This window comes from Pyxicephalus adspersus, chromosome 11 (assembly GCF_032062135.1).
Source record: "Pyxicephalus adspersus chromosome 11, UCB_Pads_2.0, whole genome shotgun sequence".
Classification (NCBI taxonomy): domain Eukaryota; kingdom Metazoa; phylum Chordata; class Amphibia; order Anura; family Pyxicephalidae; genus Pyxicephalus; species Pyxicephalus adspersus.
The window spans coordinates 42583544-42600745 of NC_092868.1; the positions used below are offsets into that span (position 1 = coordinate 42583544).

The 17202-nt window shown below is 38.5% G+C and overlaps 1 protein-coding gene across 5 annotated transcripts in view; it reads right to left on the reverse strand.

The window, feature by feature from the left end:
• Positions 1–17202, reverse strand: part of DVL1 (dishevelled segment polarity protein 1) — a 104103-nt gene that overhangs the window by 56591 nt on the left and 30310 nt on the right. For all 5 annotated transcript variants that reach the window (XM_072427099.1, XM_072427098.1, XM_072427100.1 and 2 more), the window contains exons 3-4: positions 16684–16805; positions 14798–14910 (exon numbers count right to left, since the gene is read on the reverse strand). In XM_072427099.1, coding sequence (XP_072283200.1) covers positions 14798–14910; positions 16684–16805 — 235 coding nt within the window. The remainder of the gene's footprint in view (positions 1–14797; positions 14911–16683; positions 16806–17202) is intronic.

Here is a 17202-nt window from a genome sequence, read left to right on the forward strand (position 1 = left end):
TCATTGTTTAAGGAACCCCTAGCAACCTCTGGAGGAAGCCTTGCTTGAAAAACCTGGCTCTAAGCCAACCAACCTCAAAGCAAAAGTGGTTGAAATAAACTTTCCCAGTAAATGGCTATGGTTCCTTATGATTACCCTGACATTACACAGTATTTATATAGTGCCGACATATTATGCAGCACTTTACAAAGTCCATAATCATGCCACTAGCTGTCCCTCAAAGCAGTGTACAATCTAATGTCTGTATTAAAGATTAACATACATAAAGACATTACCATAGTTTGGGGGGGAGCCAATTAACCTAACTGAATGTTTTTGGAATGTAGGAGAAAACAGAGTACCCGGTGGAAACCCACGCAAATATGGGGAGAACCTGCAAACCATGCAGATAGTGTCCCAGCTGAGATTCAAACCTGGGACCTAGCACTGCAAAGGTGGAGTGCTAACCTCTGAACCACCGTGCTGCCTTGTACACTGCTTTTGATACATAATTTGGGAAACATCTGTCCAGTAGTCAGATCATGCAACAGGTTCAGGTCTCCAGCAGCCCCATGACCCCCTGCACACTGCTTCAGACAGTGCTGTCTAGAAAGCTAATGTACTATTGATTGTAGCAGTTTCCCGGGGGAGGTGTGGGACTGATAAAGGCCCAGTCTGCCATTTGTGTGTGGGAGAAGCAGCTTGACTCCCCAGTGTACTGCTAGCACACAGTATTATAAGCCTTATAAGCACTTAGTATAAAAAAATACACCATGAGAGATACATATGTGTTAACATATACAGTATGGAGCCTGTAAAACGGAAAGGTTTCAATTGCCCTTTAAAGTGAAAATTGGGATCTTAAATATTGGACACAGCTGTAATGGATAACCACCTCTACCAGGTATTTTTTGCCATCCATAGTAAACAGATTTTAGGATCCACTTGGACACTACAGCTCTAAACGATAACAAAACAGCTCAGTTAATGACATTTGTAGCAACAACACCAAAAACTTAAAAAAGAAATACACAAGAAGTAGCTTGATTCTTTCAATATTTGACAAATAACCCAATGTGTGCTTTAGCACTCATAGGGCTCACACGTCAACTGACAAACGTTCTTTAACCTGAGATAATATCACTTCATACTGTCATCCTCTACAAGATGGATTTCACCTTGTAGACACTTTGATAAATAAACCTGTGGTAAGACAGGAAGTAATACCTCAACGCAACCTAGCCCAGGTCATTGTTTTCACTTCATCTCTTTCACACTGCTGAAATATAACTTTAAGTTGACAGAAATTTTGCAAATCATCACTCAATGCCGAATATTTTACCAATTCAAAAATGTTGAAAGAGAAAAAAAAAAAGGCTTTTAGTTACTTAAGTTTACTGAACTCCATGAATTAAAAGAAGATTACATACAAAACTTCAAAAGTCACACAAAAATAGTCCAATACACTGGACAAGTGTAAGACAAAAGATTATTCTCCCTTCTGTGATATTTTAGCTAGGCATGGAGAGTAGTGGACAAGTCAGCCCCTGGTTTCCCCAGCCTGGCCACTTTGAAAAAGAAATCTTATTCTTGATGTTTATTAGAAATTAGAAATTAATTCTTGATGTTTGCTTTGGGTGTTTCTCTCCATATTTTTGTATTTGTTCCTATTTTGATCTCATTAATATAAAATAAATAAAATAACCAACAGGAAATGCAGATCTAGGAACTCAGCACAGAGATCTACTTGCCCCAAGGATTGTTCTGGCATGATTGCTGATCTATAATTGTGGGAGCACATGAATTTTGAATATTCAATCACTAAAATCAATGAAGATTAATCACTAAGTGCATCCAACAAGCTTATATATCACATTGAGTACGTTTTATGCAACCTTGTTGGATCCTTTAAATTAGAGCTGAACACAAAACGATCTGATCTGCTATTTGAAATATTTAGAAATGTTAAAATATTAGAAATTCTAATTGTATGTTTTGTCTTAAATAGCAGTGCACTTCATGGTGAGTATTCCTAGGAACTGCTTTGCCTACACCCCAAAAGCCATCTATATTATGAATTTGAGAAACTGCTGCCTTAGGAGATGTGGAGTTAGTTGACAATCTCATTATTGTTCTGCTAACCATTCTTGAAACTTGGTGGAGGTTGATGGAATGACGTCCAAAAGCCCTAAAACTGGTGCTGGGCAACACCATCTTAGATGTGATGTCTGCACCCCCAAACAGCTCAGAGCTTGACAATGTATAGTATTCTCTCCTCTCGCATAAGCTACATAAAAGGTAATGTAGGAAGGGGAGGGGCAGAGATGCTGGGTCAGCACAGACTTTAATCAGGCACTCCCAGAGGTGAAGGGGGCTAATGGGCTGACGCATGACAGGACTGTGCAAGAGAGAGAATTGACTCTTCAGAAACACTAAGATATGCAATCAGAGTTCAAAGACACCTGCATGTGCTTATAAATATGTTTATGTGAAGGAACAACACTGCATTATTTCAATAAATTGCTGTTGAATGCCATGAGTGTGTAGACCACACTATAGGGCGCCATATAAACCATTTGTACTAGGGGGCAATAAAATGCTAAGCTTTGCCAAGACTAGGGCTACACTGGCAATAAAATCTCTTTGCTACCTAGAAATGTATCTACTTGTTTAATAAGTTAAAGTCTAACAATGGGGAAAGAAATACCTCTGCAGTGGGGACACACTAGCAAAGCATGGTTTTAATTTTTATTTAGGTCAGGAGAGGAACTGAAAACCACTCTTTCCTACCGGAGTCGCCTACCCCTGCAGGCTCCTCATTCGTGTGGCTGGTCTCGCTCAATGAGGATGTCAAGGGCCTGCTCACAACTGGTGGAAGAGAAACATGCTGACCACTGGGGAAGTGATGGATAGGGTAAATAATAGTCCTTCCTTTGTTTCCCCACTTGACCTAAATTAGAATTTACCCTTAACATACAGGTGGTGGCCCTACCAATTTTAGTCCCCTATGGTAGTTTAAATAACTTTTAACGTGTCTACAGGGCTCCCTATAATACACGAACATGGGATGTGCAGTGTTGATGTTAGTCCCATTTAAAGCAACCTGTACTTTAAATCCCCCCCACAGCATATACTTGTGTTTTATTGTCTCCCTTGACAATTTTTGCTGAGAGCTGAAGGAAGTACCTAGTACTTCTGGGTATGGAGACGTATGGGACTCACTCCATGTGACAGCATGGGACCAATCAGTGATGTTGGGTGGAGATTCCATAACCTTTGTGTAAGCTATGTCTTCTGGGATTCTTAGCTTCCAAAGAGCTATCCTACTTCTCCCAGTTGGTAAAAGGAGAGGTAAGGCATCAATATATATATATATATATATATATATATATATATATATATATATATATTCTGCTTATATCTGCATTAATTTTAACCAGTTAGATTGGGCTGCATGGGAAAAGCACAGGCTCACTTTAAAAGTGTTCCACCCTAGATTAGGACCTGAGTATTTTTTCACTTCTTCTGGACCTGTACAGACCAAGTCTGCATTCAAATCTGATAAAAGGAATTGTGAATATTATCTGGGTGGTGTCCTGTTCTTCTACTCATGCTAACAGAAGGCAGTTTCTCCCAAGGGGGTGGAAAGTTGGAACCTGAAACCAATTGGGGATAGTTGTGGAAAGGCAAAGTTGGGACCACAAGGGATTGTCCATGTGCTCCATGCTATCTGAACAGATGTTCTGGAGAGATGATAGGACAGACGTCTGATCTTATTGCAACAGTAAAAGAAGCATCTTATTTTTTAGAAGCCAAAAGACAGTAATCTGATACAGCCGTAGCCAACACAATTCAAGAATATTCAAGAATGTACAGGACAACTGAATTTTGAAAACTAATAGTGTCCACAGAAAAAGCAGTAATTGCATTGAAATGGAAATGTCCTAATCGTCATAACAGAAGTAGCTATGAGGATAACAATGTCTTGTCACAGTGAAATTAACCTTACCCATCTCCTTTTTCTTTACTTGGTCTCTCTAGGTTATTTCCAAAACTCCATCTTTACATTGCACTTATATGTTATGTTGTCAGTATGAAAGGCCACATGGCATATGCAACATATTGAAAACTACATATAATGTACCTTGCTTATCTCTGATTTGTCTTTTTTCATAATTTTGCATTTTTCTTTTTGTAGTATTAAGACTGCAAATCCATGAAGCAAGCAGACAATACATTTCTCAATGAAAAACTATCTAGTATATTAAATGTTACCCATATTTTCTGATATATGGGAACCATGGCGAGTATACTCCCTGCTTAATCTATCTTTGATATGAATATTATCTAGATCAGTGTTTATCCTATATTATAATATTTTGAGATTCATCTGGGAAAACACCATTCCTTTCCCTCTTCCTCCGCCTTTTTTTTTTAGTTCTTTTTATTTCCCTGAGTTTTGTTAGGAAAAATGTTGTTATTTATAATTTCGATTGCTTTGACCAATCTTTAAGTTCTGTGTTATCAGTTTTCAAACTGTAATATGAAAGTTTCTATGAAATATTCATCATATTGATAGAATAATGCAATACGGGTATTAACAATAAATACTGTAATACAATGTTGTAATGTATATTTGTGCTGTATATTTTTGGGTCAAAGTTCTATATGTTTAATTTTTCTATATGTATGTGGTTATTGGTTATTATATGTAAATTGTATTTTATGTTTTTTTACAAAAACAATTTTATTAAAAAAACTATTGAAACCAAAAAAACTGAATCCAGGATCTGGCACTTGTGTAAACCGAAGGCCTTTGCTCCTCTATACCAACACAAACTGAACTAGTAGGGAAGTTTACCCTGGTTAGACATATGATATGCAGGCTAAAAAGAGAAGCTAAAATTCAAAGTTAAAGTTTACATCTTAGCAATTTTTTGGGTTTTGTAGAGAGCAGGAAATGTTTTTCTGTCTGCACCATAAAAGGGAAGGTTCCCTGACTCGGTGGGACAGATCTCAACTTGCTCGCTCAGGTGCTGTCGTCCCCCTCCTCCAAATTACCCTATATGAAAGCCTAGGAAAGGGATAAGAACCAATCATGGGACTTGGAGAAGTGGCCCGAAATATTTCTAAACTCTCACTTAACGTGAACCTAGTTGAATTAATAAACAAGGTAATGCTACGCTGGTACCTAGTCCCTACCAAAATAGCCAAATGTTTCTGGTTCTTCTGCCCTCTGTTTCAGAGGATGTGGAGGGATAGGGGACATGGAACATATCTGGTGGCACATGAATTCTGGAGAAAGGTATTCAACCTTCTCACCATGGTAGAATTACCTTCTCTTCCCCTCAGCCTGGAAAGCACCCTACTGAGCAAAATTGAAACACCTTTGCCGAAATACACAGGGAAATACACAGGGCTTGAAAGAACCATCAATACCAATAGCCCCTTAATCAGTTAAATTAAATTGGATAATGGTGAATGACAAGCTCGCCTGTACTATTAAAGATACTCCACATGCCTTTGAACTCACTTGGGATCCATGGATGGCACGTTGTTCCTTGGCTCAGTCTCCTTCCTGATGTGGACACTTGTATCTGGGACCCTAATTCTGCAAAGTCAGTGTGTGATTGCTAGCAATAGAGCCACCATGGAGGATTTTCCATCTCCTGAGAACATTATTTTCCACTTCTCTCTTAGTAACATTAGTTTCCAGGACAAATACATTGGGATAATTCTCCCCAATGCTATACTTGACATAGGTTGTAACCATTCTCTCTTTTCCTCATCCAAAGCTACAAATGTCCCTAACATTTTGCCCTCACATTGTAAGTATCCAGCTGTAACAAGCCATTTTTTTTTTAAACAAAAGCTGTCTTTTTTAAAACTTGTAATTATTTATGTTGCCATTGGATTACTTAGTATAATTTAAACTTTGTTAGCTGACTAACTAGCTATGACTGGCTGCCATTGTTTACTGTACTTTGCCCCTAAAAGCCAGAAACAGCAATTTCCCTGTTACTTCGAACTGTTGGAAAGTATCATCTGATTGGCTGCTCTTGGTAAATGTACAATATACACTCTCACTTAGCTTTGTACGGGCTTGTTAAATGAGCTGGCTTGTTGGCCATGTTTTGCATTATCCTAATTACCAAGTACAGAAAACAACGGCATTCTCCATCCGTTAAAGGAGCAAGTGTGGATGCCAGCCTCCCATTTAACACTAATTAGGTCTTTTATACAAAATAACACACTGCAGATGCAGACAAAAATAACATGCTGTTTCTGTGTAATATTTTTTTTTTCCCTCTACTCTTTGTCCCCTGCCAAATATCTTCTGGGTCTTAGCTGGCGTCATCTTCGCTGGTTGCCAGCCTCCCTCTTATCTATCCTGAGCCATACAGCATCATTTTATAGGTCTCGAAGAAATCTAAACAGTGAAGAATATCACAGTGTTGTTAGCTCACTCATTTCTGAAGAGATAAAAAAGTGGCATCCAACCAATCTCTATGGTAAAAGCACCACACAAATTCATACTTACCTTTTCCCACCACCTGTGTTGCTGAATTGTGCTGTACTGTAGATGCAGCTGCCAAAAACATTTTCAGAAACTGACACATCCAGGAATGCCTGATCCATGGTCCAACAGTAATATTTGGTTCCTCCTGCCAGTCCTTAGGGTGTTACAGGACACAGTAGTGCCTTAGGGCAGGTTGATTGAACCACTACAGGAAAACCCGCTACCATAAGTGTATCTTAACTGTTTATTTAGTTGTTGCTCAGGTTTAAAGCCTTTTAAAGAAGTAAACTAGCACAATATAGATGCATCAAAATAAAAGAAGTGCAAAGTTTTACAGTCAGATTTGTTTAAAAATCAGCCACAGGCTACAAAGAAAGTTTGTATCTTGCCTGCATGAAAGCATGATAACCCCCCATGATAGAAGTCTAACCTCCTCCCTACTGATTCTGATCCTCAGCAGATCTTTGCTACCTAAAGAGCTGTAGGTCTAACTTCTGCAAAGACCTCTGCAAAGAGACCACTGCTTCAACAGAGAGAGACAAGGGTCGTTCTCAGAAGCCTGTTGGAAGTGGACAGCCTTACTACTCAAACTGTGTCTGCTTTAGAATGAAAACAAATGGTAAAACTTTGCACACCTTTTATTCTGAGACACCCAGAAAATATTGATTTAAACAGAACATTCATAAGGGATTACCTTTAAAGCAGTGTTTCTCAAAGTTGTTTCCTCTATGGAATATCCATTTGTAAGGGTGACATTCTTCCCAATGGCCACTAATGTAGGAGGCATTCTTACCAATGACCACCACACTAATGCATTGTGAGCTGTGCATATAGTAATTATAGGAGGGGTTACCCAAAGACATGAAAGTTATTTAAAAGGTTCCCCCATGTTAAAAAGGTTGAGAAATGCTGCTTTAGATAGTTCTATAGTTAGATATATTAGCCTATGGAACCATACAGAATGTTAACATTTCTAGTACTTTACAATAGGTATCTCAAAAACCTGTGTAGACAAAAGAAAAGGTAGGGAGGTAATGAATACTCTACAAAAGATAATTATTTCACTTCTCTGCTTTTCCTGATCAACTTTGAACGACATGCTAATCACAACATAAAACTGTAAAAAAGGTCAGACTGTCAAATCTTGCTTAAGATATCAGTCTATTATGACAGCTGTAGGGATGGCAGTGATGGAGAAATCCTTTTTAATGATTTTGCTTAAGTTATAGAATACCTTTAAATCATAGGTCAATGGCCTCGGGACTGATTTGTGACAGCAGGTTGTTTTAACTGCTAGAAATTCCTCCCAAGAGGTTGTCATAACTCTTCCAGACATCACCCGAATAATTATTTCTCTGGCAAAGGTTGGGATTTCAAAAACGTCAAGCTAGGTATCTGGGTTGATTTGCTTCAGGAGAAGAAGGTGTAAAATTTGCATAATTGTGTGTAGTACAAAACAATTATAAATATCATCCCTACCTAACACTTGTTAGGATTCTTGGGATGCTGAGCTAAACAGAGAATTCCTATATAGATATGTATCTTGAAACACAAGAGACAAAGACCAAAGGTCTCTATATAGGAATTCTCTGTTTAGCTCAGCATCCCAAGAATCCTAGCAAATTTTAGGCAGGGATGATATTCATAATTGTTTTGTGCTACACACAATTATGATAATTTCTTTACGGTTTCATTAATTTATATTGTTTGCCAAAAAAAAACTCTGTCCATTATTTTTGTACTTTTTCACTAACCTTACAGTAAACTTAGAAAGTGAAGACAACATCACCTTATTTTTTAAGCTTTGTGAACAACCACTTGGGTTTGTAAAGTAAACCCACTGACTGAAAAAAATCAGCAAACCTTTATAATGAAGGGATCCAGCAGAAAACTTCTAATACAGTGGGGTCATCCAATTTACTAAAGACATAGAGGTTATTCACATAGCAAAGTGAATTATTTAAATTTGCCTAGTGAACAGTTGCGCCTTCCATAAATCAACACGAATGTTTCCAACACTGTATGTGTATTTTTATCATAGCCTCATCAACAAAAAGTTCTGTATTTCAATGTTCAAATGTAAATGGCAGCATTTTGCAAAATGGAGAGGTGATGTCCCTTTTGCAATAAAACATACTTACCTGCCTGGTTGCAATCCTAATTTTTAAATACATAGGGCTGCACAGCTTACGCCTGTGCAGGATGTTGGGTATCCTGGCAGCCCCAGGGGACTGAATGTCTTCTTTTATTATTTTTTTTTCAACAATAAAGAAGCCAGCACAGTGGCTCAGTGGTTAGCACTCTGGCCTTTATAACACTGGGTCCCAGGTTCAGATCAGGACACTATCTGCATGGAGTTTGCAGGTTCTCCCATTGTTTGCGTGTGTTTCCACCCACATTCCAACAACAAGCAGTTAGGGAAATTAGCTTCCCTTCCAAAATTGACCTTAGAATTATTAATGACATATGACTAAAGGAAGCATTTCTTCCTTTAGGACTCATGAATGGAGCAACAGTCACGGATGCAGGCAGTGTGAAGGGCAAACATTTTTTATAAATGTATAGGTACAAGGTTACTGCATATATTTTAGACCTGTGATAAGGGGTATAGGAAGCAAATATGTCAAATGGGTGCTTTTGAGCATCATGCCATTTTGGTGTCAGCATGTTACAGCTGAATGAGATGCCACTTTGGTGGGAAGTTTAAAAAGCTTACCTTGTTCCTACGTTCCAGCACTGTCCTCCAGTGGTGTCTGTAGTGTCCTCCAGCGATGTCCGGCATCTTCTTTCTTTCCCAATGCTGGCCAGGCATCTGTGAAACCTAGCAATGCACAGCCGGTATCTGCGTATCCGGTGTGTGAATGTTGGGAACTCAAGGCCAGGGGAAGCAGATGCCTGCCTGCATTTGCTCGCGAGTCTCAGGCTGGAGGGCCGGACCGTCAGGCAGCTAGGCGGGACTGGGCAGGAAATTTAAAATATTAAGGATTTTTTAATGTACAGCTTTTGCAATTAAAAATCCTCATTAATAATACTACCAGGAAGGTAAGGAATTTATTTTAAAAAAGTATCAACATATTAAAACATTTAAAGCTCAATAAAACAATCTTTCTCCCACTGTACCCCTCACATATTTGTTTTTGAGAGCAGTGGTCTCTCTGCAGGGGTCTAGCACAGACAGAACTACAATAGTCAAAGAATGAGAACCCAGGTGTCTAGTACAGCGTGGGTTGGATCTTTGCCAAAAGGCTGCTGCTCCCAAAGACCTCCTTAGTATGTTGCTGCCCCTTTGTCCAGACAGTAGATTGGAACTGCTAGGTGACAAGTCTGTATTTACAGGTATTCCCGGGGTTAAGGACATTCGACATACAGACGTCTCCTAGATAGAAACAGGGCTTCCTTGCTCCTTCTGTGCAGGACTGGCTCAATAGGGGGGGGGGGGGCAGTTTGCATGACTTGCAGAAGGAATCTTTTGCTAAACACAGCTAAAGTTGTGGGTGATCTTAGGGGGTGAGCTCTTTCTGCATGTCAAAGCACAGCTTGCTCCAGAAGTTAATGAATGGCTAGGCTCCATAAAGTTTTTTTTTTTTGCTTTGTTTGTGATTAACTTACAGTGAGGATTTTATACAGTAACTGACACCATGCTGCCTAGTAATACGCTGAGAAAAACATACTGTTCTACTTGCATTTATTAAAATAATGTTTCTGTTCCGACTTACATACAAATTCAACCTAGGAACAAACCTACAGTCACTATCTCGTATGTAACCTGGAGACTACCTGTAATAGCAGCTCACTGACCTAGGACTGCTGGTGACTAGATTAATACAAAAATTATTCAGAAGATAAACAAGTTCTCACTTTTAAAGTGCAGCAGCAAGCCACCTGCAAACATTTAAAGCTTTTGTTATATCCCTTCTTTCTGCACTCTCCACACTGACGCCTTATAGAAAAGCCTTACCTGTACAGTCATGTCTACAGTAATCACAGAGCAAAGCAGACAATATATATTATTTATGATCTTTATACCAGATAAATTTAAAGTATCTTGTGCACATGTAACACTTGTTATTTACAAAGAATTGTGATACAACTTTTACCTTTTGATGATGTAAATTCCTGGCATAAATTCCACAGACCAGGAATTAGCTTTTTTTTAAATCCAAATTATAATTTCATATCTAAGAGGTAATGCAATATACTGAATAAACAACAATTTATCCAAGGCTAAGGTAACAGATACAATGTTATCTGAATTGCTAAAACAAAAAAGTTTCTTTAATATAAAAGTAATGTAAAATTTATAAAGTCAAGGATTGATGTATATTGGGAACATGTAGAAAGCCAAGGATCCCATACCTTTTTTCATTAACCATGACAATCTATTAATGATCCAGGTCAAACAAAGAAGCGCCTTTATTGTGCTGACCGTGTATAAAAGCCTCGTACACATACTAGAATTTCATTTAGTATTTTCTCAATTGAAAATGTAGTGTTAGTGCAGCTGTTTCCCAACGTAGTTTAGTAATTTGCCATGGTGGACTACTAACGACCTAATGCCAGTGCCCACCTTTGTTTTCTAATGGGTAGGATGAAATGGAGTGCCTTCCACTCACGAGAACAGAACAGCATTGTCTGTGCAGCGCTTGTTCATTCTACTGAAGCTGCAAACATTCAATAATGATCGCTAGCAGCAAAAAATATAGAGAATGCATATATAGCTTTATCTTTTACAAAGCATCTGATTTTAAAAAAGGCAAAAACCCCAACTGCTGTCAATATCCATAACACACAATAAGATTTCAGCTTTCAATTTAAATGCAAATAACCTGCAGTAAATGAATTAAAGTGGTTACCACAGTTTTCAAAATCTTACATATCACACCAGGATAAATGAGTGTCATAAAACTTCTGATATGGAACATGCATCCTAAATAAGTGTTTCTTAACCAGGGTTCTGTGGAATCCAAAGGTTCCCCAGAGGCTGATAGGGGTTCAATGGGCAATGAGGAATTTGTGCCTCTCAGTCAGTTACTACTGACACCAATGATCTTTATGGCTATCTGTAAGGGTGATATTCTTCCCAATGGCCAGCAATGTAAGAGACATTCTTCCTACTGATTTACTGTAAGTTGTGGATATAATAATCATTACCATTATAATAATCCCTGAAGATCTGAAGTTACTTTATTTCAGGGGTTACCCCATTTTAAAGGTTAGGAACGACTGTCCTAAATGATGCACATTGAGCAGTAATATAGAAACATGAGCAAAAAAAAAAAAAAACAATTATTTTCAGTCTCTTCCTATACAATCTAATACAGCTGATCCAGAAAAAGGCAGAACAAATGTATAGTTGGGCAGCTGTCAGTGTATTCTGACAATGAAGTGAAAATTCTGGGCCCATCAATGGTAGTTAGGTTTAATTCAGATGCGGCATCCGTATTATAATCAAAAGCAGTCCTTTACAAATAGCTAACACATCTGTGTTTTCTCATATGCACACATACAGTATGAGTATGGGAGGTGGGGGCTGTCTATCAGTGTTTGTTATGTCTGATAAACACTGACTTGTGCCCCACACACTGTATACCTCCTATAGTTTGCTAGCACTGACAGCATTCAATATTAACTTTGACAGACACAGAGGATCGGCCTCCAGGCAATTCACCACCAGTCCAGACAAGCTGTGCACACCATATCCAATCTCAGGGCCCCGGGGTATACACGGAACCTGCCAACTTCACACAAACTTCCAGTACAACAATCCAAGCCATGGTGTGACTGGCACTAGTCAGTTCTATGTGAAAGCACAGAGACATCTATATTATGATTTATAGTGTTATTGTGCAGTGCAGGCACCTGATATCTTATTACACTGTCAACTTTCAAAACCTCTTGCCAATTATGTGGTTTTTGCATGCCGGTATAAGTGATCATATGCCCTTCACTTTTTCCATGGATCCTTTTGCTCCATGGAAACTATTGTGGCCATAGAACTTCCCATTGAAGCACCTTTAACTGCTTTAGGTGACACTGACATAACCATGCAGCTCTGTAACTGGGTGACAACTTGAAGGATGACAACGCAGAAACATTTCAGTGTTGTCACTCTCACATCAGAAACACACTTGCAAGACAATAATTTGTAGGATCAACAATTAATATTGGCATTAAGTATGGAAGGAGCTGTAATATTTATACAGCAACTGTACTCCTTCCAAAATAAAGGCCAGGCAAGGAAGAAACTACAAGCCACCAGTACTGTATGTGATCTCTCTGCAAGTATTTTTTCAATATTACTGACTCCCGGGGCCTGATTTAATAAAGCTCTCCCAGGCTGAAGAGGATACGCTTTCATCAGTGAACCCAGATGATTTAACAAAGCTGGAATGGATCTGGTTCAGGATTGAAAAGATTTGCTAACAAATACCAAATGACTTTGAGAAAATCCATTCCAGGTTTGCTGGATCACTCAGGTTCACTGATGAAAGTGTATCCTCTCCAGCCTTGGAGAGCTTAAATAAATCGGGCCCAATGTGTCTTGTTTTGCACCGTGTATCTGTATGAAGGTAGACATCTTTGTAATGGTAGGGCTTTATTTCCACATAGCAGTTTCTCCTGCAAAGAGAACAGTAAGCACCATAGTGATATTACCAAATCTTAGTCCAAACCTCTTGAGACTAGCAGCCAGAGACAGCAAAGCTATAGAGGTTCACAGTACATAAATATGGCCATGAGGCTACAGGCACATGAGTGCCTTTTTCAAGAATTTCTGGCAAAATCTTCTATTTCCACACATAGAGAAAAGTATAGTACAGTACTGCAGAGAAGAACATTGTCTGTAAGGTAAATCTTTCTCGATGGTCTTGAAATGAAGGTGATTGCATGAATGTCCATCAATTGCAAAAAATGCATTATCATATAGGAGACAGAAAGTGATCATGGGAGCAGGGTGAAGCCTGAGAAATGTCTTACATTGTCTATTGCTATATGCAGCCCTGAGATGTATTCGGAGAGGTGAAGGAAACAAGAGTGATTGCATTACCAACACATTTCCTAACCCAAGTTGGAAAATAGGACAGGCAGAATCTGATTAGTTCCTGTGAACAGCAGATACACTTTCATATTCCTCCAACGCTCGCTGTGGGTGCCGTTATGTTATATATGTAGATTAAATATGTGTCAGAAATACTGGCTTAAGTCTGATAATACAAAACTTCAACTGAATCTGAAACACATTGTCATATATAACACTGCAAATAATGATGAATGAAGAACTGTAAGCCTCCTAAAAGAGTTTAGGCTGCTCACTTAGCAAAGAGAGTTATCAGTTCGCAAATTATAATTAAGTGAAAGAGGTGAAGCTGTGCTGAATGAATGTGCAAGTAAAAAGTGTGTCTTTTCTCTTAGTTCCTATAGTGCACTATACTTTTCAAAGTTAATCCTTAACACTGAGTTATAACTCACTTTGCTAAGTGAACAGACTATATTCCTTTAGTAAATCAGTAAAATTTAGTAAACTGCTTATTTGACTACCGCCCTTTACGCATTATAATATTTCCATGCATTGCCTTGAACAGTAACAATGCCAATGAACAGTAACAAATGTCTGCATTGGAATTGCTTTCTTTCCTCATAAAAATCAATGCAAATACTTGTTTTTGCAACTCAGTCAATGTGCAAAGCAACTCAAATGCAGCATTAAGCAACATGTAAGCTAACCACAAACACCTTTAGATTGGGACATATGCAGGTCAGCAGTGTCTTAGTTGTCACTTAAATCCAGACAAAAGCTTGATACATTTGGATTGCTTCTAAACATAAACATAGCCAAAAATATTTATCTATTTTTGCCATTAATTGTAGAAAATAATAAACAAAAGCATTTGTTGTTGTTATCTGGAACAATATACGGTGATCCTTTAGAACCATCATGATATGAAAAATTGCAGTACAATTATGGTAACCAGATTTCAGTTTACTGAAATCAAACCAGTGAAAGATTAATTCTGATTGGATGCTATAGGTTAAAGGCATTTTACAGGTAAATTAAAGACATACAATAAAATAAACACAGATCTGTCCAGAAATGGAATACATATTTTTGACTTCCGTTACATAATGCAGCTGACAGTTTCTATTAGGGACAAAAATCAATGGTAGTGATATATTTGATCTTTGTTCCATGTCAGGACATAATCAATATCTCCATCTGCTAAGTGCCACTACAATGATCCATTCACATATGATACATATAATGTGAAATGAAAGCCGAAAGAAGACTGAAGGTCACTATACCGTCATCATGAGACTCTCTGTTCTTCCGCCGGTGGCGTTCTCTCCTGTGGCTTACAACTGAATCTGTTCCGGTCTCATTGTCCAGCCCATCGCGGCTGCTGCCAGCATTTGGACTGTAATACACAAAAAGGTGACAATTATAAACAGTAGAATATTGAGAATAACACTGAGGAAAAGCAAATGTCTATATGAGGTCAGGTCATTTTGGCTGATTTTCCAAAAAGGAAAGTGAAGTTTGTTTGCTATAAGAACAGTTGAATTTCACCTCCATGTGTTTGAGATTCTGCAGGTTCATCATGCCTATTAAAGGGGGGCTCCATCCAAAATACTTGGACATTCTGTCAGTTGTTTGTGTCCCCAGTATGGAGATGTCTTTGTAAAAGTTCCCAGAAAGTGGAGGATACAGGAAGCAGAAAAAAATGAGGTTCAAGCATAATTTTAAAAGAAAAATAGTTATTCCCGGAGTTCCAGTTTCAAAGATATGACATAGTATCTGATATTTCAATAAAAGCATTAATATTCTGTGCACAATTGTGCATTTATTCTTGTGTCACAACTTTACAGGTTTCTGCACCCCGAATATAGATTATACACTATATAGGCAATGGTTTGTGGACAACTGACTATCACAACTATATATTAGCTTGTTAAACATTGTTTCCTGAATCATGGACATCAATATGCAGTTGCCACCCTCATCTCAAGGAATATTACAGCCGGCACTTTTTTAGGGAAGATTTTTCACAAGATTTTGAGTTTTTTATGTTAAAAATAGCATCCATTTGGCCACAAAAGCATTAGTGATGTTAGGCTCTAATGTTAAATGGGAGACCTAACTCCTAATTGGTGTTCCACTTTCCAAGGGTGTTCAGTATGGATGACAGCAGAGTCTGTACCCTCACTGCATAGACTCTTTGGGTTCAGCGCTGCAGAGGAGAGAACTCTGAAGAGCTACCCACCTCCTCCCACAGCTGGTCACAGCTGCTGCTAGTAAGCTTTTAAGATGCTGTTAGGAAGGAAATTGGCGCAGAGCAGGCAGCACATGAAAAATGTAACCTGGTAGGTGGGATGGGGTCTGCAATGTTTTATTTGTAAACTTTGTATGTGCTGGTGCCGTATATATTTATGGATGCATGAATGTGTAACTACATGTATGTGTGAATGTGCATGTGTATAAATGTACACATGTATGTGTAGACAGATGTCAATAAATGCATGTATGTGTATGCATGAATATAATTAAATGTATGCAATTGTAAATGTGCATGTATGTGTTTGATATATTGACGTGTGTGTATACGCGTATGTATGTGTATATTGTGGAGGGGGGTCTTATTTTTTAGTTTTTTTGAAGGGATGACAGTGTCCTGTCTTGCATAGGGCACCAAAATCACTATAAACTGTCCTGAGTGTGATATTTAGGAGAGACTTTGCCTATACAGTGAACATCTTCTGCACAACACATAACACCAGGCTCTTCTAGCTATTGGGATTTCACTTGCAACAGCATCACCTAGTGGTAGAAAGCTTCCATGCAGCATGGCTGTTCTGTACATAATGTAGCGTGAAAAGCAAATATAGAGAGCGGAGGCAAACATTCAATGTCATTTATCAAGGCTACTGTCTTCTCTGCCACAATAACAAGACAGATTTTATTAATCAAAACACACTAGGAAAAAGGCTTTTGTTTTCTACAGACACTAGCCAGATTCTCTCATTCATTCTATAGCTGCAGAATGAGATAGTAATGGGTGGATTCTAATTTGTTGCTATGGACATTCACATTGAGACATTTGAATTTATTATCATCACCAAACAGGATCGCCTGCTACAGGAAGGAAAGATTTGATAAATAGGGCTTGCTACATAGGCCAAAGGATCCTTACTGAAAAGATGGCGGGCGTGAGTCTCCGATTCCCCCTGTTCTTTCAATCGGAGGAGGGAGGTCTGTGCGACTTTCTGTGCTCTGAGATCCACCGTCTGAATGGGAGCTTTCGGCCAAAACCAACTGCGTAAAAGAAAACATTACAGAATGAGCACAGTGCTTCTGTTTGAAAAGTGTGGCAATGCAGGAAACCATCTCTGCTTGAGGCATGTAAAGACCCAGTGGGAGGTTGAACTGTGTGCAAAGCAACTCTGAATAAAACAACGTCCTCTAGGGGGAATTTCTGATTCTATAATATCATGCAATGGTATATTGTATCCCACAGCTGCTTAGAGTAAGCAGACTGACACCACTATATTCTGACTGATTGCCATACTGCATATCGCTTCCATTGCATTGTGCTGTAGAATTAAAGTAAAACTATGGACTCCTAAAATATAAATTTGTTGCAGCACTTAATCATACATACATTTGAACTTACAGTATCCCCCTATTTACCCAGCAAAGTCCCACAAATATC